Raw genomic sequence first — 25,615 nt, forward strand, 5'->3', positions numbered from 1 at the left:
TTGCTGGGTGTGAACTCAAACTGGGAGCACCTCCTCAGGTGTGGAGTGGGAAATTAAATTGCCTAGTGCCATTGTGTCCAGAAGATTTATTGCCTCTACTGCAAGTCTAAATCCTGCTGATTTAGAGGCTGAAGCTGAGCACAGGAGTATCTCAAAGAAATGCCCTCACAATACAGAATTACAGGGTTAGGAGTATTTTCCAGCTGGGCACTGTGGTTAGTGCTGTAGCCACAGATGCTGCAATACCCCACCTGGAATCGCTGACCATTCATCGAATAGGGACTTTTTGGAGGAGGGATAGGGGTGCAGGGGCAAGTTTTATTTACTAGCAACAAATTCATTCTCTTCTGCCCTCGCAAAGAGCTGCTAAAATCTGCTGTGAGTGAAGGGGAGATAACACGGATACAGTCTTTTCTCGACATAAAAACCCTAAAAAAGGCGCTTTGTGTTGTAAGGGGGGCTGACCTCTGCCCACCCCAAAACTCCCCCGTTGCTCTCCGGGCAGCATCCCCACGGACCCGCCCGCTGCCCAAAGAGCGGCGGTGGGAGGAGGAGGAGGAGGAGGAGGAGGGGAAGGAGGAGGAGGGGGAGTCCCGGCGGCGGCATGAGGCCGGGCTGAGCGATGTGCGAGCAGGCAGCGCGCTACTGCCGGGCCGGGGTGCAGAAGCTGCTGCGGAAGCCGGCGCCGGCGCTGCGCGGGCTGGACGGGCTGCTGCGCTGGGCGGCCGCCAGGATGGGCGACAAGGGCCTGGCCGACAGGGAGCTGCTGGCGCCGGGAGCCACCGCCGCCCAGAGGAAGGGCACCTCCGTCATCCTCGATGTGAGTGCTCCCTGCATGCCTGCATCCCGGCGCCTGCCCGCCCCTGGCAGCGGGAATGTTCCCCCGCTCCTGCCTCGGGATGTTCCCGCACCCTGGCTCCTGCCTCCCCTCAGGAACGGGGATGTTCCCCTGCTCCTGCCTCCCCTCGGTAGCGGGGATGTTCCCCTGCTCTTGCCTCCCCTCAGGAACGGGGATGTTCCCCGGCTCCTGCCTCCCCTCGGTAGCGGGGATGTTCCCCCGCTCCTGCGCTGCCCGGAGCCGCCCGGCTCGGCAATCCCTGGGGCTGGGTGGGCGTGCGGGTCCCGCAGCCTCCTGCCCGTGTCCCGCAGCCGCTCGGACCGCGGTTGTTTCCCGGCTCCAGCCTCTCCCGGAGCAGCTGAGCAGGGTTTGCAGCCCGGCTCTCCGCTCACCTGGATCCTGCAGGGCGGGCGGCCCGGCAGCAGGGCTGTTCCCCGCATCCTCGGCCGGCTGGGATGGCATGGGATGGGTATGGGACGGGCAGGGGATGCTGCCCAGCTCCGGCATCTCCCGGGCTCGCTGGGTGTAGGGGTGCCCCGATTTAACAACTCCTTTCCAGATCGGTGCCGCTGGGCTGCCCAGGCTAAGGGGCTGCAGCCCGGGTCCTGTCCCGGTGGGTGCTGCACCGCCCGGGCTGTCGGGCTGGCCCGGGTCCCCCGTCCCCCTGCCCTGCGCTCCCTGGGACAGCTGGGAAAAGCTGCGCCTTGGGCACGGGGTGCGGTGTGGGTACTGCGCTCCTCTCCTGAGCCCATAGCAGTTTTTACCGGATGGGCATGGAGATGTAGCTTGTGCCCTTCTCCTTGGCAGGACTCTGGACTCTCAGAGCTGGCTGGGCTTTGGGGTGCCCCGTTCAGTGCACCCTCTGGATGGGCTGGGTGTGGGTGTGCACCCCGGTTCTGCAGCCTTTTCCCAGGTCCTGCGTCTGAGGATGCACTGTAGGTGTTTAATCCTGGCTGGGGGGCTGGTGGGGATGTGCTCAGTGCCTCGATTGCTGTATTTATAGGCCTCCTGATTAGGGAGCTACCGAGGCTGTTTGCACTTAAATGAATTGGGAGAGTGGGGTGGAATCAGCCGGAGTGCAAATGGTGTAATTACAGTCTTTCTGCAGCATCCAGTAATTAAACACATGGATCCTCTGTTTTGCTATCTCCTAGCTTAAAAAAAAAATTAAAAAAGAAGTAATGAATGCAAAATAAACTACTGAAGCATTGGCTGTAGTAAAGGATAACTCATGCTCTCCTCAGAGATAGGATAGGCAGTAGTAGCTCAACAAGGCAAGCCCTTACACTCTGTAAATAATTTGCTGAACCCGTAGGCATTGGCGTGGGCTGGAGAGTCTGAAACTCTTCCTTTTCTGAGCACCCTGAGCTGGGAGGCGCTGAGGTTCCCTGAAGAACCATTGTCTCTAATTGCCACAAGCAGCTCAGAGAGCAGGATGGATGGGTGGGTGATGCTGCCCGTGTTGGGGCCGGCAGGTGGGCAGCTGCAGCCTGGGGGAGTGAGCTTCTGGGGAAACAAGTGCAACTCCCACCCTTATTCTTTTAAATTAACTTGCTCAGGAGGGAGTTCCTGGGATTTTTTTTTTCTATATTTTTATTGTTTTGTCTTCTTTTGTTTTTTAATCTGTCCTGAAATTGCCAAAATCTTACAGTAATTTGGAATCTGAGTTTCAGAGCACAAATGCAATTAGGAAGCAACATTAAATTTATCTAAGAGGTTTCTTGAGTTAGGAGTGTTTTGCCACCAAAATGGTATCTTATCCATTCAATTTTACTATCTTTAAGTGATTTTTTTTTTCACTTTGAGCTTTGAGATTAGGAAAAGAGTAATGAACTTTCAGAATGGGAAACACAGTAGAGCATTGTATTATTTCAGTGGGAAGTACAATAGAGCTGGGCGTGCAGCTCCTGATCATTTTTCCCTTTCACAATGGTACTGGGAGCCCTTTCTCACCTGCTGAAAGTAGAAATGGATTCTGGAAATGTAAGATTTGAGAGCTTAGGGGGTTTTTTTCCCCTCTTCCTTAGAACTTGATTTTCTCCTTTTTCTCCAGGCACAATAGCAAAGGCAATTGAAGCTGTGGCTTCGCTGTAATGGTCTCTTCAAGTGCACTGCAGACCCCCCTTTCATACAAAGGGTTTCAACAGGGAACACCTATCTAGCTTAATTTTCACACATTAGCATGAAAGTAACAAGCATCCCACTGAACGCTCAGGGATGATAACCTGTTTTCCATTTAACTCCTTCACATTTTTGCTGATGGATGTGCTGGGGAAGCAGCAGTCCCAGCCATGCAGCAGAGCAGCTTCTCCATGGGGGAGGAAGAAGGAAAAGACCTGAAAGATTTAATGTTTAACTAACAGGTTTCCATGAGCTATGTGGGCAGTTTCTTGGGGGCTGGAGGAGGAGGGGAAAGCTTGGGCTTGGTTATGAATTAGGTAAAATGGCTTTGACACTAATAGTACCTTAGTCACCACTTCTTCCTCTTCTGGCTTTCTTTTAATTCATCCATCCCCAGTGTTCTTGTTCTGACTCCTCCATGAGGGTGTCTGGTGCATCAGAACAAACTTTCCTGGGCTCTTCCCACCGAAGAAACACAACTGTGCTGTTGTGGGACCAAACTGAGGCTGAGGAGGAACAAAACACAGCAAGGGGCTGAGATGTCTCCTGCCACCAGCCTGGCTACTGCCACTGGAGGATCAGTCTTAACTTTGGGCTGGCTTCTGTGCTTTTCTTTTACTTTGCCTCAGGCCTTTTAGGTAAAGATTAAAAAAGGTTGAATAGTGTTTACTAGTTCAGCATGAATGAATGAATGGTCAGTACTTACATTGGACAATTCATCATAAGGGGTTGAGATTGAGCCAGGGGTCTGTACCCATCCTGTGCCCACCCTCAGGTGCCTTCTCTGGGTCTGCTCCAGCTGCAGGAGCCCAAGGCTCAGGACTGTGCAATGTGCAGCAGGAATTCCCACTCACAGCACAGGCTGTGGATGGACACAGGATATCTGGGGCTTCCTGCACCCACAGGGACAAACCCCCTGTATTAAACACTGTCACAGAGCTGCTCCAACCCACACGAGGAGATGGTGGCATTTCCAGTCAAGAACAAATCCTCAATGTCACAATGCTTGTGAAAAGGAGGATATGTTATGTGGGTGTATATTCTCTGTGAGGTTGTATTTGCTGAGTGTGAATGAGTGCACGTGCACACAGAGCTGAGGAGGATGGCCCTGGAGGCACAGGCCATGTCCAGGCAGGTGCTGCTCTCTCTGGGAGTGCCTCAGAGCTGGCTGATCTACTGCCCTTGCTCATCCCCTCCTGCCTTCCTGCCACTGCCAAAGCCTGAGCTGGCAGCAGAGGTGGGAACCCCAGAGCACCTGAGGCAGGTCAGTCACAGCAGCTGCAGATGCTCCATCTGGTTCACAGCTCATCTCCTGCTTGGCATCTAAAATGAGGATCAGCCTTGTTTATGAATGAGCATCCCCATGGCAGGACTGTGAGCCCCAAGCAGCACTGGCCTCCCTGCCTCCTTTCTTGCCAATGCATTGATTTTTGGCTTTATTTTAAACACTCCTGAAGAACACAGTTCCATTCATTTCAGATGAGACGAAGCTTTCTGTTTTATCTACCCTGTTGTTTGCTGAAAATTAATTTTGACCCTTATCTGATTTTTTATTATTTGACAGAAAGATAATTTCAAATCCATCTCATTCTTACAGCTAGTCTTGCAACCGCACTTATGTGGCCAACTCTGGTTTGTGCTTCTTCAGCCCCATGGGATTGGGTGAGGTGTCTGGACAGAAAACACAGAGAATTTGGGTTGTGCCAATGGTCCATTTCCTAATGTACATCCAGAACTGCCATTTCCAGCCATTCTGTCAATGCCATGATTTCCAGGGCAGCCTTCAATAGCAAGGCTCTTTCAGCCACAAGGATCCCAGGAATCCCTTCTCACTCCTCTTCTGTTTTGACCTTTTTTCTTCTGTTTTCATTTTGTTTGTTGGGGTTTGTTTCAAGGTTCCTTCATTCCCCCTCCCTTGCCCTTGTTTACCTCCTCACTGTGAGTGAGCTGGGAGGGCTCTTTTCCTCCTCCTTTATCCTCCCTTTGTGAAATCCATGGTTTGACATCTTCCCTTGAGCTGTACCTGCAGGCACAGCTGGAGAGGAGGGCCAGGGCAGGCCAGGCTCTCTTCCTTCAGGGGCTGCTCACTGCCAGGTACAGGATCACACAGGAGAGCCCATCCCTTCTCCTCTGATCTCCAGCCTTTGCAAGTGGGTGCTTGAAATGCAGCTGAACAGAAAAGTAACTTCTAGTGCTGAACGTCAGCAGGTCAGAACATCAGCTGCAGCTCTCGCCTCTCTCATGAAACTTTAATTTAGGACAGCCAGGTGAAGTCCAAAGAGAAGGTAAGAGTGAAAGCACAGGTTGGGACATGGTGTCAGCTGCTGTTCTCTTGGGGAGGAAGGGAAAAAGAAAAAGGATCTGCTTTGAAGTGGGAAAATGCCCAGAGACCTGGAGCTCTGCACAGCCTTGTTTTGTGGGGAGCCAGTGCAGATGGGGCAGTATTTCTACACCAGTGGCATATTCCTTACTGAAACACAAAATAAAACCTTTCTCCTTGCATGGGGAACACTCAACCTGGGGATGTCTAAGGACATAGTCTATAGTGACAAACCTTCAGGTCATTATTTTCTCACATTTTCACCAGAAAGAGCAACAGAGAGGAGATTCCTACTGGTGCCTCAAGTTTGAGAAATAAAGGCCATACCTGATACAAAACCTTGTCTCAACCCCAAAGGAAGTGTCAAGACTTGTAGGGAGAGGAACAGAAAGCCAGGACAGGAATGCAGGACCATAGTATGAGGATCAACAATATTTTTAGGTCTGTGTGGGTCTCTGGATGCCTTCTCATCCAGAGGCTTTCCTCATGCATGAGACGTGATTATGTTTGTCTTCTATTCTGCACCCAGATTATGATGGAAAACAGAATTTCAGCTCAGCTGCATTCTATTTTATATCAACATCTTATTAACCTGGTGAAGGGATTATAAACTCCACAAACCTTTAATAATTCTTGGGCTTCTTAGGGGAGTGCTATTGTGAATTTAATAAAATTCGTGAGAAACCCTTCATTAAGAAGTCTCCAGTGTGGCATGTTCTCATCCAGGAGCTTTGAGAAGGCAGATATAATGTTTAAATTTGAAACCATCATTTTTTTTCAAGTTTATTATTACCACCAGGGTTTTGAATTGCTTACTTCTGGCAGTTAAATATCTACAGTAGCCATTTGAGAGAATAGCAAAAACACACATTTAGAGAAAACCTATTGGAAATCTTGACAGAAGTTCTTTGCTTTAGAGAAAATAGTGTTTATATTCATCTAAACCACTGGTAAATGGGTTAAGTGAGCCACAGACAGCAAACTGAATGCACTGCCTGTATATAAATCCTATGAAATGGGTTAATGCCCATATTGTGGGCATCCTGTGGGTTCACTGTGTGACTTAGCCTGTGTTTCAGGAGCTTTGCTTAACAGCTTCAAAGCCCAGCTGATGGGGGAGATGGTGGCTGTGGTACTTGGAGTGGATAATTCCCCATTTCCCATCCGAGATCCTGCAGTGCCCCCCGGCTGGGAACAGGGGGTGATGGAGCGGAAAGAGCATCCCTGGCCAGGCTGAGCCAGGGGACGGTCCCGGGCCACGTGCAGGCACGGGGAGCCAATGGCTGCTGGGGGCCTGGCAGCACAGGGCACCTCTGCATCCATATTTCATTGGCTCCTCTCTCCCTGACCTCCAGGGCCGAGTCTGAGTGCCTTTGCTGCTGGGAGGGGATGGAGCTGCTGCGGGCTGGATGGGCTCTGCAGCTCTGCCTTGGAATGACACAGCAGCCTCACTGGTGTTCTTCTGGAGCTGTCATTGCCCCCAGCCACCTGGGGGCCTGGCACCATCATGGGTCTGCTCTCCGGCCCATGGGGAAGCTGTGAGGGGCTCTGGTTTCCCTTCCATCCCCAGCTCTCACACCTTTCCCTTATGGAGTCTCACCACCTCCTTCCCACAGGGGAGCAACTAACCCCGGACCTGAGCAGAAGGTGTCTTTGGGCTGGGTGGGGGAGGGCATCTGCTGAGCTAGAGCATAAATCCTGGGTCTTCACAGCAGCAGCATTTTGGCAGCACTGCCAAGCTATCACAGACTATATTACATCTTTATCAGGCTCCCGATGCTCCTTCCAGTGCTCATACCTTGATGCAGTGTCTGCCTGTGCTGACAGATGACTTTGTCTTAAATTGTTTTTTCCCTCCAGGTGTCCCAGTTTTTATTTTTTTTTTATGTGTGCAAATTTTAGGTGCTTCAATTAAGTTGAAAGAATAAATCCTGCTCATTAGCAATAAAAGCCAAGCAGCTTGGTCCTGTGGAATAAACTTTGATAAGTAACACAGCTGATGTGATCTTTCATCAACACATCAACGTGTTCATTTACTAATAGTCATACTTTAGGGAGTATCTGAGAGAGTTAAAGCCCTAAAATATTCACTTAGTGGAGCTGGATATAAATACTTCAATTTCTAAACATTTCTTCCATTTCTTAATTTTTTTTTCCTGTTGCTCCAAGTATTCCTTGCAAGGAGCAGAGCACTGCAGGTTGAGCCTTTCTCCTGCTTTAATTTACATTTTTCCTATTGGTTTTGCCTGCCTCCCCATTCTCCCTCTGCCAGCTGTGCTTAGTGGGATGGTGATCTCCCCTGGGACCTTAGGACAGGCATTGCTCTTGGCTGTAATGCCTGGGTTTCAAAGCAGTGGGAAGAGCAACAGAAGGATGTGCTGATGAAACAAAAACCCCCAGAAATAACCAGCACCCAGGAAGAGAGCTGCCTCATCTGGAGGTGCTCGTGGGGAGTGAGGATTTGGGGTGTCCAAGCTGTGAAAAGAGGAATATTTCATGCAGTGGGCAGAGCATACTGAGCACAGTGAGGGATGTGTGCCAAAGCCAGCAGCTTGCTGGGGCCCTGCTGGGGTTTATTCCTTCTTCCCATAGACAAGCCATGACTGGCTGGCCTTTCAAACCCCAAATTTAGCATCACTGAAATCTATAAGTGTGGAAAGAGGTTGGATTTTCCCTCCCAAACCTTCTAATTGCTCTTATAAAATGGAGGTCAGCACGAGAGGGGTTTTGCTGTGGTCCCAAGCTGTAATCCTTGCAGCAGTTTCTGCGGCTCCCAACACTTTGGTTTGGCTCAGGCAGAGGGGTTTTGTCTCTGCTCAAGTGCACCAGAAGGTCCTGCTTTGACTCTGCCCCGGGCTGCAGAGCCTCGCAAGGACTTTGGACAAAAGAATGATTAATGTTCCTTAATTAAGCCATATTCAGTGAAATAGCATATTCTGCAATTCAATTTGTCTCTTGGGGTTCTTGTTTTGTGCAGCAATTTCTCTTCTGGTATTTTTTTTTTTAATTTAATGGTTTTGTGACCCAGAAAATATGAGATTCTATTTTATGGCTGACTCTGATCTGTCTTGCTGGTGCTTTTATTCCCTCCTCAGGGAAATTTCTTTGTACAACTAAAATCTCTGTTCTTGCTCAAATTAATAGGGTCAGGCCTGAAGAGATGATGAGAATATTTTACCTTTTCTGCCCATATTAATTTTTTTGTAATCTATGGTCAACCTGTGCTAGTGGCCATTATTGGCAGGCACCTGTAATTTTCCAGCCTTTGCACAGGCCTTTTGCTATTAATTGCATTTTATTGGCAAGGTCAGCAGAGCAAAACAGCACAGCCCTATAGAAGCAGATGAGGGATGTAATTTAGGGATGCAGAAGTCATACAAAACACAGGCAGGATGGCAGCTCAGCTCTGCAGGAGTGACAAAGTAGAAGTTATGCAAAACAAAGATATTTGGCTTATTCAGAAGTGGAGGTTGAGGAACAGCCACCTACAAAGGACTCCAGATGTTGAAGATCCATGAGAGGATTTTTGTTAAGGGGTGTGACTGTGTAAAATTAAGTAATACATATACATCAAGTAAGGGGAGCTAGCTAATTAATGTGCAATCAGTGTGTGTGGCTAAAAACTCAATTAGAGCAAGAGCCCTCCAAGTGACCAGCTGATTTCAGTGTTAATGGACAATTCCTCAGATGAGACTGGTGGAAAAAACTGCAGTTGTTTCTGTCCTCTTTCTCCCTGGCAAGTTCTATAGTGCTACACGTTATTGCAATTTTTTTCCTTCTGAAATGGCCATTTGATTCCTCTCTGTGGGCTGCTCTCCACGCTGTAGTTTTAAGTCTAAATATAATCTCCTTCCCACGCAGGAGACTTGCTTTAAAAAAAAATGTTGTAAATAATTTTTTTTCACAAGTGCAGAGCTGTGAAACTTGGTTTAAGAGATTGTATTGACTCCAGAGAAATTGTCTGGACTGGCTGCACGGCTGTGGGAATTTTTTTTAATGTGTATTTTTCTGGTGTTGGATTCATGGTTTTAGCTTCCTTAAGTGAGGGAGGTGCTGGAAGTGCTGAAAGCATTTCCACCAGTTATTCCAGTTATTCCATCAGTATTTTGTGTTGCTCTGGGGGAAATGAGCTGAGTTTTGGGGAGGGTGAGCTCAGTAAAACCCTGAACTTGGAGCACTTGAACCTGCCCTGTGTGTGGGGCTGAGCAAAGGGCTTCACCCCCAAGCTGGACAACACAGCTAACACATTTCTCTCTCTCTCTTTCAATTCTAGATTTTCAGAAGAGCTGACAAAAATGGTAAGTCTGTGCATTCATACTTCACATTTCTTGATTGGAATATTGTCAGTATTACTGTTTTTTCCTGATAGTAACATCCAAGTGTTTAAATGCTGCTCAGTTTGCTGGGTCTGGCACTGATCCACTCAAAACATCAGAAAAGGTTTGGGGGGTTTTTTGGAAAAGATGTTCTAAGAGCAGAAGTGATCCTGGTATGCAGGTTGGCGTGCCAGAATCCACCAGATTAAGAGCAATTTCACAAAAACAACATAAAAATAAATCACAGGTAAGTGACAAATGAGGATCCACCCCTTAGTAAGCTTGAAGTAGCTTTGCAAAACAAACCTAACTTGGGAATATGAATAGTTTGGTTCCTGAGGGACTGGACCATATATCAAAGAGCAGCACACATTGTGCCTGTGGAAAGCTGAACACCTGCACTGAGCCCAGCCAAGTCCTTGCATTTGGAATAACCTGGATGAGTCTTCATTAAATGACTTGGAAAGGGAGAACTGGAAAGGTAACAAGCTTAAGGAAAGAAGAGTCAGTGGGCCCAACCCCAGGATCTTTCCACAGCCTGAAAAGCAGTTTTATTTTAGATAAAATCCCAAGAGTTAGTGTCTATTCTTTCCTTGTTGTAGAAGAAAATTGTAGAAGGAAATTAAATGTGCATCAGAACTCTGTGTGTTTGCAGAGGGACCTGTGGGAGGGTCGTGCAGAGGAGCACAGGGGAGAGTTTGGTTGTTCTCCTCCAGCTTTAAAAGGGAGATACCTGATTGCTGCTGGGGCTCATGGATGGGTATCCTCACTGCCCCTGGGTGAGGAGGTGCTGCCAGCTGGCTCAAAATAAGAATAAATGCCATGTAGCTGTGGGCACTTGGTAATGGCAACTGACAGAGTAATGAGATACTGAAGTTTGCTGCTTAGGAAAGCTGAGCAATTGTGTGATACAAGGAGGGTGAAGAGGAAAAAATGAGTTTGTGCTCTTGGCATCAGGCTGTCTGACTTCAGAGATGGTGCTGGGAGGTATTTGAACTGCCAAGGGTGTGAAGGTCAATTGTCCTGCCTCTCCTGACCCTCAGTGCAGGGAGAGTGGCTGGATCTCTTAAGGAAGGCCAGGTGCTCTCTGGTGAAGGAGCTTTGTCCATCTCTGCTCCCACTCTTGTTGCCTGCAGTGCCCAGGACCTGCAGCTCCAGTGTTTGGGAGCACAGTGGGTGCTCTCCATGGGATCAATGCTGCCCTTCTCTTTTCATGGGCACTGCTGGCACAAAGCACCTGGAGCTGAGTGACACCTCTGTCCCCAGGCTGTCCCCTGCCAGGTGTCACTCTGGGGCTCGTGTCACTCTGGAGCAGGGACTGTCACCCTGGGGCTGTCCCCTGAAGGACTGTGCATCCTCCAGGGGTTCTCCTCACATTTATTTAGATGCTGCTTTTTCCTTGACACTTGCCAGCCATGGTGACCAGTGTCACCAGCCATTCATATTTGATGAACTCTGGATAACGGAGTTTGCCACTCATTATAATTAGCTCAGTGTGTTCCTCTGCAGCCTTTTGGGCTCACAGCTCCCCACTGCCCCTCTCCAGCCTCCTGCAGCTCACAGCAGCTGCTGCAGGAGATGTGCAAGAATATTTCCATTGGTACAGCCTCTCTGAAAACTAGGGCTCAGAGGTTTCCAGAGCCAGAGGTAATATCTTCGTATTTCGTACCCCTGGGGATCTCTTTTTCACAATTTCTCTGTGACATTCTGAACTTTAATTTATTGATTTGTTGAAATTCAGCCTATTCATGGCTTTGCCTGTTACAGCTCCAAGGAACAGTGGAAGCATCAGCCTGCTGCTTTTATGTCTCACAGCAGGTGCTGTGCACAGCCCTCTGAGGAAAAACGAAAATCTCACACTTTTTATTTTTGTCAGAATCCCAGGATGGGGCCCTGAGCCCTGGACAGACTGTTAAAAACAGAAGTGCAGAGATTACCAAAATATTTTATTTCTGTGGTGTGCACAGAGCAGAGGTTCCTGTCTGGAACCCTCCCTGGCAGGGGCTTTGCTGTTCTGCTGAACCAGCTGAGATGGGTCATTATTCAGTGTGGGATGGGGGATACTTGGCAGGGAGGGCTGGCAGCTTCACCCAGAGCTGGCACCCCTTGCTTTCCTCAGCTGTGCCAAAGCCACTCTCACAGACCTGTGCTGGAACGCTGCAGAAATAGGGCAGGGAAAAATCTGAACAAAACTTCAGCTCTTGACATCTGGTTTAACTACAACATCTCATTCAACTTTTTCCATGCAGAGATCAGAGGGTTAAAGGCTTACCTAAAAGACAAAGGAAAGGATTGTAAGATAAGGAGTAGTCTCATTTAATGTGCAGTCAAGAGGTCATAAATTTGGAAATCTTTCCAGCATCTTGATTTTTTTTTTTCCCCAGCTTGGTAAAAATGGCACATATTATGATAAAGCAGAGTGGCTGGCTCAGGCACGGTAACTATGGAGCCTGATAGCTTGAATTTAAGAGCATCTTCCTCCTCCCCCTTTCTTCCAAACCTTCTCACATAAATTGTTAATTCATGTAAAACTGGATGTTCTTGCTGCAAGATGCTAAACCATGTTATTTCCCCTGCCATGTTCAGGTGCTTGTGTTTAGGTGATTTCATTCAGTGCCTACATGTACTAAAAGGCTGCTAATGAAGCAGCTCCTGCTTGTTAAAAAACATCCTGGTCTCCTGTTCCAGAGGAGTGAGATTCTGTCTATAATGTGAGCTAAGTTCTCAACCTTTTCCCCAGTGACAACATCAAGTAGTTTTGTAACTATCTACACGACAAACTCGAAAATGGTCTGCATGAGACACCTGGAAATGCTGAGCACATTGGAGATAACTGGATAAACTGACAAATGCTCTGAAAAAGGGAGAAGGGCTGGAGTGTAACCTGAGAGTGAATAACTCTGTTAGATCTAGTCATGCTTTGCAGGGGCATGGCTGTTAGTCATTCAAAATAATCTTTTTCTTTTGTGTAGGAGTGTTTTTCCTTTCTCCGCTAATAAATCCACCTACTGTCTTGTAATCCTCCCAGTCCCAGTAAACAATACTTAATCATTTAATTGGAATGTGCTGGGAAAAGGAAGCATCTTGTTTCAGGCTGGAGCAGCAGAGCTGCCAATCATCTCAGTTATCTACTGTGTACTTAATCCTCTCATTAGAAAGCTGCTAATCAATTAAATAGCCCAGGATCCTCTTTGAAAGATTAAAAGAGTTTCATTTTGGCAGAACAGTCTAACTGCTAACAATCCATTATAGATAAGCATCTTCCCAAAAACCTATGCTTTATCTGGAAATCTCCAGCTCACAGCAACTACCCAGCCCCCATGCCTGGAGTGTAACTAAATGCAAAGTGCAGCCAGCTTGAATCTGTGCTTTAGTTTGGTGGGGTTTGCTGTAATTATTAGTGCTTTGGTTTGGTGGGGTTTGCTGTAATTATTAGTGCTTTGGTTTGGTGGGGTTTGCTGTAACTATCAGATGCTGCTCATGGCAATGGGCACCTGTCTGACCCACCCACAGGTCTCCATTCCCAGGCAATGGAGCTTTAGGGGGTTTCCCCTCAACCTCTGCCCTGGAAGAGGAGAGATGCAAAAGGAAATATGCCAAAACCTTGGTTATAGAACTCCTACAGAAAATGGCAGGAGGATTTGGCAGTGGCAGTATTGCACCTGACAGTGGCCAGTGATGGGTTAGTACTGTGGTTCAGTCAACTTGGCATCTTCCTTGTGATTCCTGTACCAAGCCCAAGCCCAAACTGTTCTGGTTCTCCCTTCAAATTATACCTAGAGAAGGATGGGAATGAAGCCATTCAGTGCACGCTGTCCTGAATAGCTCCTGTTATCAGAAATGAAATCCAATGAAGTGTGAAGAAATCCAGAGTACAAATGCTGAGAGGAGGTTTCAACTTTCAGTGGTCTGAATGATCAGCTGAGGGCCTGCAGAGGACGTAGCAGAGCTAATAAAGGAAAAAAGGGAAGCATGAATGAAGCAGGAATTGGTGTTTGGAAAGGGCTTCTTGGTTAAGAGCCATGAGGGCAATGGCATTATGCCCATTCCTATCCCAGTAGGGCTTGTCCTTTAAATAGCTGCTCACAGATTTCTGTTAGTCACTTAAGGGCTCATTAAATGAGATTTATGCTGCTATTCTGTGTAAGGAAAGGTCTGCACATCCCAGTGCTACAAGTCTCATAGCAAATTGCACTACAAGCCATGGGGGCACACAGAGAGCTCCTGACAAGAAGGGAACACAAATGGCTTTGCATTTGCACATCAGCATCACCACAAAGTGGCCAGGGAGCCTGGCCAGCTGTGAGTGGGGCTGTGCCCTTGTGAGGAGAGGGAGCTCTGCTGCCTGCACAGAAACTGGCACTGCTGCTCTGCCTGGTGGCTTTGTGCCCGTGGTGCCACTGCTGACCCCTGGCTTGGGGACCTCGCAGGCTCCAAAAGCTGGAAAAAGGCAGAAAAACAAAACCAAGCAAATGAAAAGCCTCAGGCACTTCTCTCAGCCCCAGCTTGAGATGTTCAAGAGCTCAAGTTCTTCATAATGTTCAAGAAGGCATGTCCTAAGTCAGCTGAGTAGAAATCAGCCTTGTTAAACCAGCACAGAAAGGAAGAGAGTGAGGCTTCTCCCATGGATGGGATTTTTTGATGAAGGGATGGTGGTGGGAGAGCAGGGATTTTGATTCCCTCTAGTGAGCCTAAAGTAGGAAGAAATGTGTGTTTGTCTGTGGATGTGCCTAGAGTTCAAATTCACAAATGCAACCAGGCACAGGGTACTGTGTAAATGCTTCCTTTTCTTCCTTTCACTCTGAATGCCTCTTGCTTATCTTGAATTATTAGTACGGAAATCGGGGTAAAATTGAGTGAAAATGCCTCTTCGGTTCTGGTAGTGTGGGATCACAGAGAAATTCACAGAGTCTGATGGAGAAAATGATCACTGGCGAGCAGATGACCCAAAGACCCCATTTTTAGCTTGGTAACTGTCCACAAGTTGTTTCTAAGACTTGAAATACTTCTCTTCCCCCATTTCCCCATGAATTTGAGGCCCTTTTAGAAGATACACTTGCACAGGACTTGCTGTAAGCAACTAGGACTTCTATAACCTGGCCTTCAAGGCATCTAAGGAGGAAAAATTAGGGCATTGTAACTTTGGGTGTTTTTATTGGATCTTAAAAAGATGCTAAGTTAGGCACTGATAACTCCGTATATATAAAAATAACATCAGAATAAAAAGACCCTGAACACCTAATAAGCTTCTTGTTGCACACATAACCCTTCTTTCCACAGTGACAAGCCCTGTGGTGAATTGTGCTTTAACTGTGAGCCCTTGGGTGTTTTGCAGTTCCTGTTTTAATGGGTTATCACTCTTCAAAACCACTTTATTTCTGGAGTCAGGTAATTACCTTCTGCATGGCCACTGCTCCTCATGTGCTGGGAAAACCTTCAGCTATTCCTATCCTGCTGGTGCATCTAAATTAAGTCATTAGTTCTCAGTGAGAATATTTATAATTCTTGCATAACAAAACCAGTATTAGCAGCCTCCCACATATAAGTAGAAAAATTCAGTGATGAATCAGGCTTTGTTACTATGGGTAAATCTGATAGGTCTTCCATGACCAGATGACCAGTCTGAATGTATTTATCTTTGTCTTTTGAGCAAATAAGAAAAGATTTGCATTTAGATAGTCTAGATTTCATGTGATGATCAAAAAGCACCTTTTTGTAAGGCTGTGCAGTCACCTTTATTTACAAGGAGAAAGTTTGAATTTGTTTTCAGTTATTTGGACTCCTGTATCATCCCCAAGGTCTCTCAGTTATGCTTCCAAGTCCTTGCAAAGCTCACAGCACATGATTTGGGAGGGAGGACATCTGCTTGAATTGGGACATGCTGTTCCCAAAATAATAAACAAACCTATCCACCAGATGATGAATTTTGAGATAATTGTGAAAGGTGGCTGCTGGCCACGCTCTACAGGCTGTCATTAGATGTGTCCAGTACTTCTATCCACCCTTCATCACTGTGAACCTAGGAAAGGATTCTGTGATTTGATTTTCATCATTCACTGGCATGAAAAAGCACTTCCCAGCTGCTCCTGCCCTTTCAGGGCTGCCTTTTTCATTCTTCAAAGATTTGAGGGTGTCTGCTGCATGCTGTGTACAGCAGAAATGAAGAGCTGGGAGATTTTTAGGATCTGTTTTTCTTCTAAATTCATTTCCTGTCAGTTGTTAGCAAATTCATGTTAGAATCAAGGGGTGGATTTTGTAGTGAGAGTCCTATGTATTGGATGAGTGTCCTATGTATTGGATAAGTGGGTCCTGTTGCTCTGGATGAGCTACAGCTGCGGGGTCCTTGGTTGGGCAGCAGCTGTAGCTCATGAAGGCAATGGATAAAAGGGGGTGGGTCCAGAGCCCAGAAGGAGCCCCTGTGAAGCCATGAGGAACTGCACAGCAGAGAGGACCTGCATGGTACAAAACCAGCCATGAAGGTATGGACTTTAAGAGTATAATAACAATAGTATGGGAATCGAGAAATATGAAATACAATACAATAGGATTTTTTTTTTTTTTCTGGATTACCTTAATTCTGCAGGGTAGACCTTGAATTGGGTGCACTGGGTTATGACTTTGTAAACAATTGCACCCTCATGTGAGTTATGCAGCAGCCTGGCTTTAATCAGGGCCCAAACGTGGCTTGCTAAGTGTCAGGTTTAAGCCAGAGAAGGTTTGAGCTGGGCAAGGTTTGGATTCAGCCCAGAAACCCCCAAGAACTTAAGGCAATGATGTGACAGCACAAAAACTTTAATTTCCACGACAGAAATGCCCATATTCCACCTACTTCTGCACAACATCGATTTATGGCCCAGTACTGTCCAAAATTGTAATTTCTGTTGTCCTGCTCCTGAAGCCTTTTCCTGCTGGGAGAACAGGCAGCCAAAATAGAAAGTGCTGTGAGATCCTTCATTGCAGTGGGCAATGGGGGCACTGTTGGTCTCAGTGTGAGCACCAGGAGCAGGGAATGGCACTGGCAGGGTTATAACGAGCTGGGAATGCTCCTCTGTTAAAACAGAGTGCAACTGGCGTGCTGACACTTCAGCTGGTCTCTGGCAGCCCGAGCTCCTGACTGAGAGTGCCCTTTCCTCACTATTCAAGGTACTTTGCAGTGCAGGTGGCCATCTCCTGTGTCCTTGCCCTTCTGTTGTAAAACCTCAGCTAGAATATCAAACCTGACTTAAAGAAAAACTTAGAAAATCAGCTTTACTTGGTATTTGGCCTCCTTCAGGCGTGCTTGCTGCCTGTGGTGCTTGCTGCCTTGTGCCTGTAGAATATATTCAGCCACATGTTGCTGCACTCCAGGGCTGTGCTGGCAGCTCCTGGCTGCCTTTTGTGCCCAGCACATCCCTCCCTGTGGCTGCTGAGCCTTTCTTTCCACCCTTTCTCAAAAATCCAGCTGCTGAGCAGAACCCATGGTAAAGCCATTAACTGCTGTAACCCTCAGGGCTTCCTGACATTTCTGCACCAGCAATCAATGGATTTGAGCCTCAGAGTCAGTCAGACGCCGAGCACACAGGCTTTAACACTTGCATATTAGGCTACACCTCAGCCTGTTAAAATCTCAGATGATGCTGCTGACCTGGAGGGTCATCCCCCTGTGAGCGCTGTCTGGGCAGAGTGTCAGCCCCTGGGCCACTGCTGACCTGTGCTCTCTGTGCTCAGATGTGGGGGAGCAGACTGGAGCAGAGCTTTTGCATTGGAAACCCCCACCAGCCTGCCCCACGGGTGGATTTCCAGTCTGATCCATCAGCTGAGCCTTCCTGCTGTCTGTGTTTGTCCCTGTCTGAGGCTGAAACCTGCCTGCCCACCCTGCTCCCTGTGCTCAGTGAGTGCTGACCTGGCAGGGCAGGGAGATGCTCATGCTGGGGCTCTGCCCCACGGCTGGACAGAGCCCAAATGTGGGGAGGGCAGCTGTGCTCAGCCTCTGGGGTGTGTGCTCAGAGTCTGTGCATTTTCACAGACAATGTTCTTTCTCTGCTCCATCCACCCTCTCCCTCAGCTCCTCCTTTCAATTCCTTCAGTACAGAGGGCTGGAGACAAACAGCAGCTGTGAGTGCCCCCAAGATGAGCAGGGAGGGGCTTGGAGCAGGGATTGGGCTTTATCCTGGCAATTTGGGGCTGAGAGGAGCAGGAAGGGGGTGTGGAGCAGGGGTTGTGCTTCAGCCTGGCAGTTTAGGGCTGAGAGGAGCAGGGAGGGTAATGGAGCAGGGGTTTGGCTTTATCCTGGCAGTTTGGGGCTGAGAGGAGCAGGGAGAGTTATGGAGCAGGGGTTTGACTTTATCCTGGCAATTTGGGGCTGAGCCTCTGATCCCCAGGGCAGCGTTTCCTTCAGCTTTGAAGCACTCTGAGTAGGGTCTGACACACAGTGCAACCCAAAGGAGATGGAGTTCATTTTCTTCTTCTCTTTGTGAATTGGGAGATGTGGGTTTTCTTCTGCAAGCCTCATTAGAAGCTTCAGCTGGACAGGAGTAAAGGGGATATATCATTGCAGGAGATTTAATGGCCATGTTGGGGAGAGTGGGAATAAAGGATTGCTGTTTACCAAGGAGACTTTGAAAAGTGCTCAATTAGCTGAGAGGATTTTTAAAGATGTTTCTTTCCAGAGCCAAAGTTGTGAGGTTTAACTGGGGGCTGCAGAGCAAATGTGTGCACATGGCACAAGGACAGCCAGCAAAGGGCATGACAAAAACTCTTGTGGAGTTATTACCTTGTAAACGCAACCCCAAAAATGTAACCTTTATTGATAGTGCCTTAAAAGTGGTGGTTCTTGCCCTGTTTTTTCTGGAGCATGAGGATTGTTGACCTGGAGTGGCATGGCTGTAGGTATCCTGATAGCAATTTCAGTTGTAATATTATATTAATATATTTAAATTATATTAATGTGTGTAAATATTATATTAATGTACTTTCCTTGTCGATGGGAATCTGCCCTGACATCTCATCTGAGTTCATGACACAAGGCCTGAGCTGATTCCAGCTCCTTGTCTGGGCCAGGCGCTGGGAATGTGCCTCTGGCTCGGGTCAGTGGTAGCAAACCTCAGAGGGGAGATAAGGGCCAGGTAGCTCGAGGGGGGCACCCTCCAGAGGGGACAGCCACCAGCTCTTTGTGGCTCTGTGAGGCTGGGCTGCCCCAGGAGCACCTGGTGCCCGGGCAGGGACAAACCAGTGCAGGTTTGGTGGGGAATGGGGCACTTCTGCCACAGGGAAGCCAGGAAATGTGGGGATGAGATGTAGCTGTGAGTGCTGGCTCCTGTTTCAGGAGAAGAGGGAATCTGCAGGAAGGTCTGCTCTGCATGGAAATGGCTGCACAAGGGAAAGGGAAGGCTCTGGTTAGAGTGGCAAGTCAGGGAAGTGATGGGCATTGAGGATTTAACAATTTTTTATCTGTCTCATTAATATCTCATCTTGCTTTTCAAAGTAGATACAGCAAATTGATATTTATTCTGCTAATGCTGGGGGTTTTTGTTTTCTTGGGTTTTGGTTTCGGGGGGGTTTTTCGTTTGGTTTGGACAGGATTTTTGCAGCTCGACTGGATATAGTATTCTGGCAGATTAAATATGTGCCATAACTGAGATTGAAAAGGGCCTGGTTTTGTCCTGCAGCCTTGGGGGGAGTGTCAGTGCCACGCTTCCCAAGCTGCATGCAAAGGCACGGAGGGGCTGTGAGATGACTTCCTGCAAAGGTTCAATTTGTGCTCAGTGCATCTCCCTTGGGAGGGCTGGTGCACCACTCTGCCTCTGGTGCAGAGCTGCTCCAATCTGGGTGTTTTACCCTGATTTCCCCTGGGGCAGTGTGTGCGTCCCAGTGTGTGCTGAGGAGTGCCAGCATGGTGCAGAGTGGCAGTGCACACCCAGGTGGAGGTGAGGAGCGTGGGGACTCCTTAAAATGCCTTTGCCACCCCCACAGGCTTCTTCTGTGACCCCCAGCTCAGGTTATTTCTCTTGCCACAACGCCCGAATCTCACTGAGAGCTTCTATTGCTGCTTCTCTTCCTCAGGAGCACAGCTATCCCGTGTTTGCCTTTAATCCCCAGGGAAGGGGAGCAGATCTTTAGTGGAGGAGAAGCCCTCCTTTGCCTCTCTGCCTGCGTGCTCTCCTCTGCTCTTGTTGCTGTGGGAACAAGGGACAGAGCACTGGGCTCTGGCATCCTTTTTAATTAGGTATCTTCTGCAGATCAGCTGTATTTATTGAAGATTTTTTATTACAGCTATTAAAATTAAATAAGGCAAAAATTGAATCCAGAACAAATACACTGCTGCAAGTTATCCTCATAATGTGCCAGCAATTTTTGCCTGACAATTGTGAGAAAATATGTTCTGGCAGCCTGTGTTCAGACAATTGGCCAGGAACAGCTATAAATCCTGGGTATCTTTTTCTTCCTCCTATCTTCCTCACTCATTTAAAGTACCAGATAACATACATAGATAACATACATGTGAGAGAAGGGTGTGTCATCATGGACCTGTTACTTTTCCAGCTGGCTGCTTTGCTGGCTTTCAAACATACTACACTTTGTTAAGCAAGGCTGCTTTTCCTGCCTCGCCTTTGTAGTACCAGCAGTTGCTTTCTTTTTTCCTTTATAAATCCCTCCCCACCTTCTAAAAAAGCTTGAATTAATACTGGCAAAATGTTCAAGATTTATCAAAATCTCTACCAATGTATTCACATCAATGGGCTCTGCAGTGAATAATAATAATAATAGTAGTAGTAGTAGTAGTAATAATAGTCCTTCCTTGGCACCAGCACCATCTGCAGAGAGCAAATGTGCAGCACTCATTTAACCCCTGTGACATCCCCATGGGGTGGGATAAGAGGAAAGGAAGGACAGAGGGGCAGGAAGGGACCATGGATTAATTTGAAATTCTCTGCCTGGAAAGCTGAGTGCTAGGAAGGCACAGCTTGCCTGTCTGGTTTCAAACTGGAGACCAGAGGTGGGGAATGGGGAATGCAGGGCTGTCCCTGGGCTTTTTGAAGCTCAGGCTTTGGCTGCATGCAAACACAGCCACGTGCAGAATTGTCTGGTTATCCTTTTGTAGCTGGAGTGATCAATTAACACGCTTGGTATGTGTCAAACAGTGGGGGAAAAAAGTGTGTGCTATAAATGGAAGTCCTTGCATAAGACTGTAAAAACAAGATAAAATATTTATATTTTTCAAAGAAAGGAACTAAACTCGTTTCCTCTCTCCTGCATCCTGTAATCTAGTTGTAGGAAAAGAGCAGAGTTTAGATCTTGCAAAAGGTTTTCCTAAACTGGAAATCAGAGGGGGAAATTGTTTTCTAGCATTTAACTGGAGGTAGAATGAAATGAAAATAAGTTATAAAAGTGGGGCTGTTCATAGCCAGGAATATTAAATCCTGTACCAAGAGCAGCCTGAGAGAATGAGGTGCTGAATGCTGAAATCCTGGGGAGATGAAGGGAAAGGAAAAACCAAGGGAAAAAAGGGGCAAGGAAAAACCAAGCTGTGGGAGACGCTGCCTGCAAAATTGGCTGGAGCAGGGCACAGAGCCTTAAAAACTTTTCAAACCCAATTGTTGCTTTCTAAATGAGGGGCCTGACATTTCAAAGGTCAGCAGGCAGGGAGAGGAGGCTGCTGTTCAGCAAATGCAACCTGACTGTGCTGCGCCTTGCCTGTCCTTCACGTGGGGCTGGGCTGCCTCATTGCCTGGGCACACAACCCCTGCAGATGTTCCCTGAAAAGGTGGATTTGCAATACCCAAATGAGGAAGGACAGCTGGTACTTCTCCCATTTCCCATTTCCCCTCCCTCTAGGGAGCTGAGAATGGGGCAAGGGGCAAGGAAAGGCGGATGGGATGTTGGGGCTGGGTTTGCATGAAGGAGGTGCTCCCTCCCAGCTGGGTGAGCCCTCTGCAGACACAGCTCAGGCTGCTCACAGCAAACCCAGCTGGGGCTGGCTGCAGCTGAAGGGAAGATTTAGCAGGGCAAACAGATCCATGGTTTCTTCAGTATCAAGAGATCCTTAAACTCTGGATCACTGTGGCCACTTGCTCCCTTCCCCTGTGCTTCTCTGAGAGCCTCCTTACCAACCTGAGCAAATGTATTCAGACAGCAAGTGACTGGAGAACCCAGGCACTGTGAAAGAAAGCAGTTTCTTATATTCATAAATCAGTACAGAGCAGGACTGGGCCATTGCAGTGCAGCATGAGTAGGGGGTTTTTTTTCCTTTTTACTGTCTGTCTTCTAGAATTTTAGTATTCAATTTTAAGCCTGCAGTAGGTATTTCTGTGCTGGGCTGCTAAACCTTTGAATTGTCAGCATGCTGAGCATTTTGATCCTTTTATAAAACAAGAATGAGGATTAAACGTTTCTCGCTGCCCAGCGATTGCAGCGGCACTGGGTGCACATTCACAGGGGCTGAGCTTGCATCAGGAGCTTGATCAGCATCAGGAGCCACCTTGTTGTGTAGCACAGCCAAAATCCTGTGGGATTTGGGCAGGGAGGAAACCACAGAGCCCATTGTGAGCTTCTTTATCCCTGCAAAAGCACAGCAGTGTGCTCCATGGGGGAGACAGGCAAGATTTGGAATTAGCTGCTCTCGAACTAGGATGGACGTTTGGAAACAGCAAATATTGTGTCATCTCAAAAGACAATGTCACCAAGCCCTCAGTCAGAAATGTCCCCTGACCAGGCACCACAGCATGGCCTGGCCCTCACCAGCCCCACTGGGTTTGCAAGGACTCTTTTGTTTCTTATCTCCTATGTCCTCTGTTTTTGTGTTTCACCCACGGCTTTGTGCCCTGAACCAGTCCCGAAATCCAGCCCGTGCTAACAGTTTGGGAAGGCAGGAAATTTTAGAAATTAAGAGCCTGCAGAGAGCTGTGCTCCTCCAAGGCTGTGAGGATGCTTGTCTGCTCTCTGGAAAGCTTTTTCATGGCAGGTTTGGCACTGACATGTGAGCTGGTAGTGCTGGGAGACAGAAAACCTCTCTGCAAACTGCTGCTTTGATGCAGCTCTCAGATGAGCCTTCTCCTGCACCAGGATGCTTCCTTCTTCAAATGGGCCCTATCTTTGCTAATAAATCACCTCCTCCACACAAGGAGGGTTTGATCAAACATCACAGGAGATGTCATCAAGGGCTAAACCTACCATTTTCTATTCCATTACCTAAAGCTCATAATGCTCAGTGTATCAAAGGGGAACAGATTTCCCTCAAGTGTTTCTATTGCCAAGCCAGGCAACCCACAGTGAGCTGTCCATGTGCAGAGTGGCTACTGAGTTTTCTTTCTTGGTTGCTGGGTTATCTTTACTCCTGCTGTAGTATTCTGTAGTGCCTCTGTACTCCTGAGCAGAACAGAGCAGGGCTGTGTTCCCAGCTTAGGGCTCCTCAGCTTTGGGGGAAGAAAACAGTGTTAGCAATTTGGATTTCCTATGAGTGTCTTGTACAGCATTTCCTGGCATGGCACTTCTGTGAATCTAGGTGCTCTTGGGTTCTGGTGGGAGGGTTTTTGGTGTTGTTTCTTTTTTTAAAAACTATAAAGGATTCCAGCGATTTTCTTACCAGAGCCTGGGGACAGCAGAAGAGAGCTCATTTGAGTGTGGTTTATCTTGGAAACTGGTAAAAATCACCCTAAGGGCTGGAGGCCCTGAGTGCCACTGCTCTCCTGTGTAAATTGGGTTCTGCCAAAAGCAGAAGGGTCATGCTTCACCCTTGTGTCAGACAGCTTGTGTGTCCTGGCTTTCATGGGCCACATCCTCCTTTTTCTCCTCCTTCCCAGCTGGTTTCTCACACCAGCATCCACCACTTCCCCCCTCTGTGACAGTGTTCACAGGGGTCTGAGGATGAGGGGAGAGATGAGGATCTGACTCCATGGTTCAGAAGGCTTGATTTATTATTTTTGATATATATTATATTAAAACTATACTAAAATAATAGAAGAAAGGATTTCATCAGAAGGCTAGCTAAGAATAGAAAAAGAAACAATGATAACAAAGGCTTGTGGCTCAACTCTCTGTCTGAGCCAGCTGTGATTGGCCATTAATTACAAACAACCACATGAGACCAATCACAGATCCCCCTGTTGCATTCCACAGCAGCAGATAATCATTGTTTACATTTTGTTCCTGAGGCTTCTCAGGAGGAAAAATCCTAAGGAAAGGATTTTTCAGAAAATATCATGGCTACACACCCTTCTGCTCTCCTGCCCTCACCTCTGTGCTCCCCACTCAAACCCACCTTACACCTGGGTGATGCCCTGGGGAAGTTCTGCACCACAAGGTTCTGCAGAAGGCTCTGGAAGCCTCTCCCTGCCCTGCCCATGGGCCTCTCCCTGGGATCTGTGTGATGCAGGCTCTCAGCAGGGCTGGGAAGGGCTGTGTGCTGCTCCAGGCCTCGTGGCTGCAGCAGATGCTGCTGAGGTGGTGTGGAAAATTGTGAATTCAGCAAACACTAAGTAGCACACAGCATTAAAAATTCACAAAGACTCCTCTGAAACACGGTCTCCCAAAGAAGCATTTTGATGAGCTGCAGCAGGGCTGGGTGAGTGAGCAGGGAGACCCTTCCCCAGCACTGTGCTAGGAAACAGTCCCATGCACAGCTCACCCCAGTGGTTTGAGCATTTATGGTTCTTGATTTTCAATGAAAAACTGCAGCAGAGAGGTTTTTTCCCTCTTCCTTTCCTATTTAGGAACTCAGTGACCTGTTCAGGTTTGCTGTGGAAAAGTAAAAACTTGAGAGGCTGTTGTCAGTGTTCAGGGGAAGATATAAGGGTTAAACTGAAACAAAACTTGAAATACTTTAGGTCTGGGATTTTCAAATGTTCCTTTGAAAGTTTTCTTTAAGAAGAAAAGCCAGATGACCTCACTTTTCCCTGGGGAAAAAAAAAAAGAAAAAAAACCAAAAAAACCAAACAAACTTGTAGGCATTTTTCCAATGACTTTGTCCTTCAGATACCCTTTTTTTTTTTTTTTCCTCATCTTGGCTTTAGCCAGAGTAAAACAGTCTGGGCTGGATCACAGAGTGCCCGGGCAGGGCTGGGATGCTGAGCACAGGAGGAGCTGGGGGGAGATGCTGAGAGGGGCAGGGGCCAAGGGGCTTCATGACAGGGATCTTGGGTTGGTGGAGAAGTTTCCCTCTGCCTTTTGAGCTGGAACACAAGTTTCCCTCTGCCTTTTGAATCTGGAGCTGGCACACAAGTTTCCCTCCGCCGTTTGAGCTGGCACCGGGGGTTTTGGCAGCCTGTGCAGACCAGGCAGGGCAGAGCACAGCAGAGGCAGAGGGGGATGCTCGGCTGCCCGTGGGGATGCTCAGCTGCCCGTGGGGATGCTCACCTCTCGGTGCCAGCCCTGACCTACTTGTGAAAGCCGTGCCGTGGTCGGGGGAGGTTCTGCCAGGCAGCTGCAGCGATTCTTGTTACTATTGTTTCCATCATTTGTTTAATTTGTGGTTTTTCATTTGTACTTTATTCTCTGCTGCGTGGGTCATTGCAGAAAAGGCAGCAAAACACCTTATCTTTCTTCTCCCTTAACCAAAAACCTAGATAAGAGTTCCGGAGGTTTAATAACCTACTTTTGAAATGAACAAACTGCAAAAAATAAACAGAGAAGATATTCATGCTACAGCTTTGTTAAAAGTAGAAATCTGTGATTAAAGAGGTGCTAGTTGAATTTGCTGGAACAGAAAAACGTATTTAGGTTTTGTTTTTTTCTTTGCAGTCTTTTCAGAGCAGATGTGCCTTCCCTGCAGGACTGCTCTGTTCTGTGCTGCTCAGAGGCTTTGCTGGATGAAAGAGTGTACAAGACATCTGCATTGTTTGCCTTAGAGAAGTTAAATATCCCTGACAGGGCTGAGACACCCATCCCGCCCTGGACAAATAGCTGGAGACACTGAGCAGAGGGCTTACATTTCCAATGTGAAAATAAATGGGAAATGCAGAAGCTTATTAAGTGGAAGCATAAAAATAAGGGCAGCTGTGGTGGATTGAGTGAGGCTTGGCTGCTGTCCCCCTGCAGCCATGGGGA

The 25,615-nt window shown here is 47.7% G+C and overlaps 1 protein-coding gene across 1 annotated transcript in view; it reads left to right on the top strand.

Annotated features, from left to right (window-relative positions):
* The first annotated feature begins 592 nt into the window (after positions 1 to 592).
* The window catches only part of NECAB2 (N-terminal EF-hand calcium binding protein 2), a 70,435-nt gene continuing 45,412 nt past the window's right edge, over positions 593 to 25,615 (top strand). The window contains exons 1-2 of the mRNA XM_063167830.1: positions 593 to 820; positions 9,553 to 9,577. Of these exons, the coding sequence (XP_063023900.1) occupies positions 623 to 820; positions 9,553 to 9,577 (223 nt within the window). The 5' untranslated portion in view covers positions 593 to 622. The remainder of the gene's footprint in view (positions 821 to 9,552; positions 9,578 to 25,615) is intronic.

The sequence above is a fragment of the Melospiza melodia genome, chromosome 13, assembly GCF_035770615.1.
Source record: "Melospiza melodia melodia isolate bMelMel2 chromosome 13, bMelMel2.pri, whole genome shotgun sequence".
NCBI classification, from domain to species: Eukaryota; Metazoa; Chordata; class Aves; order Passeriformes; family Passerellidae; genus Melospiza; species Melospiza melodia.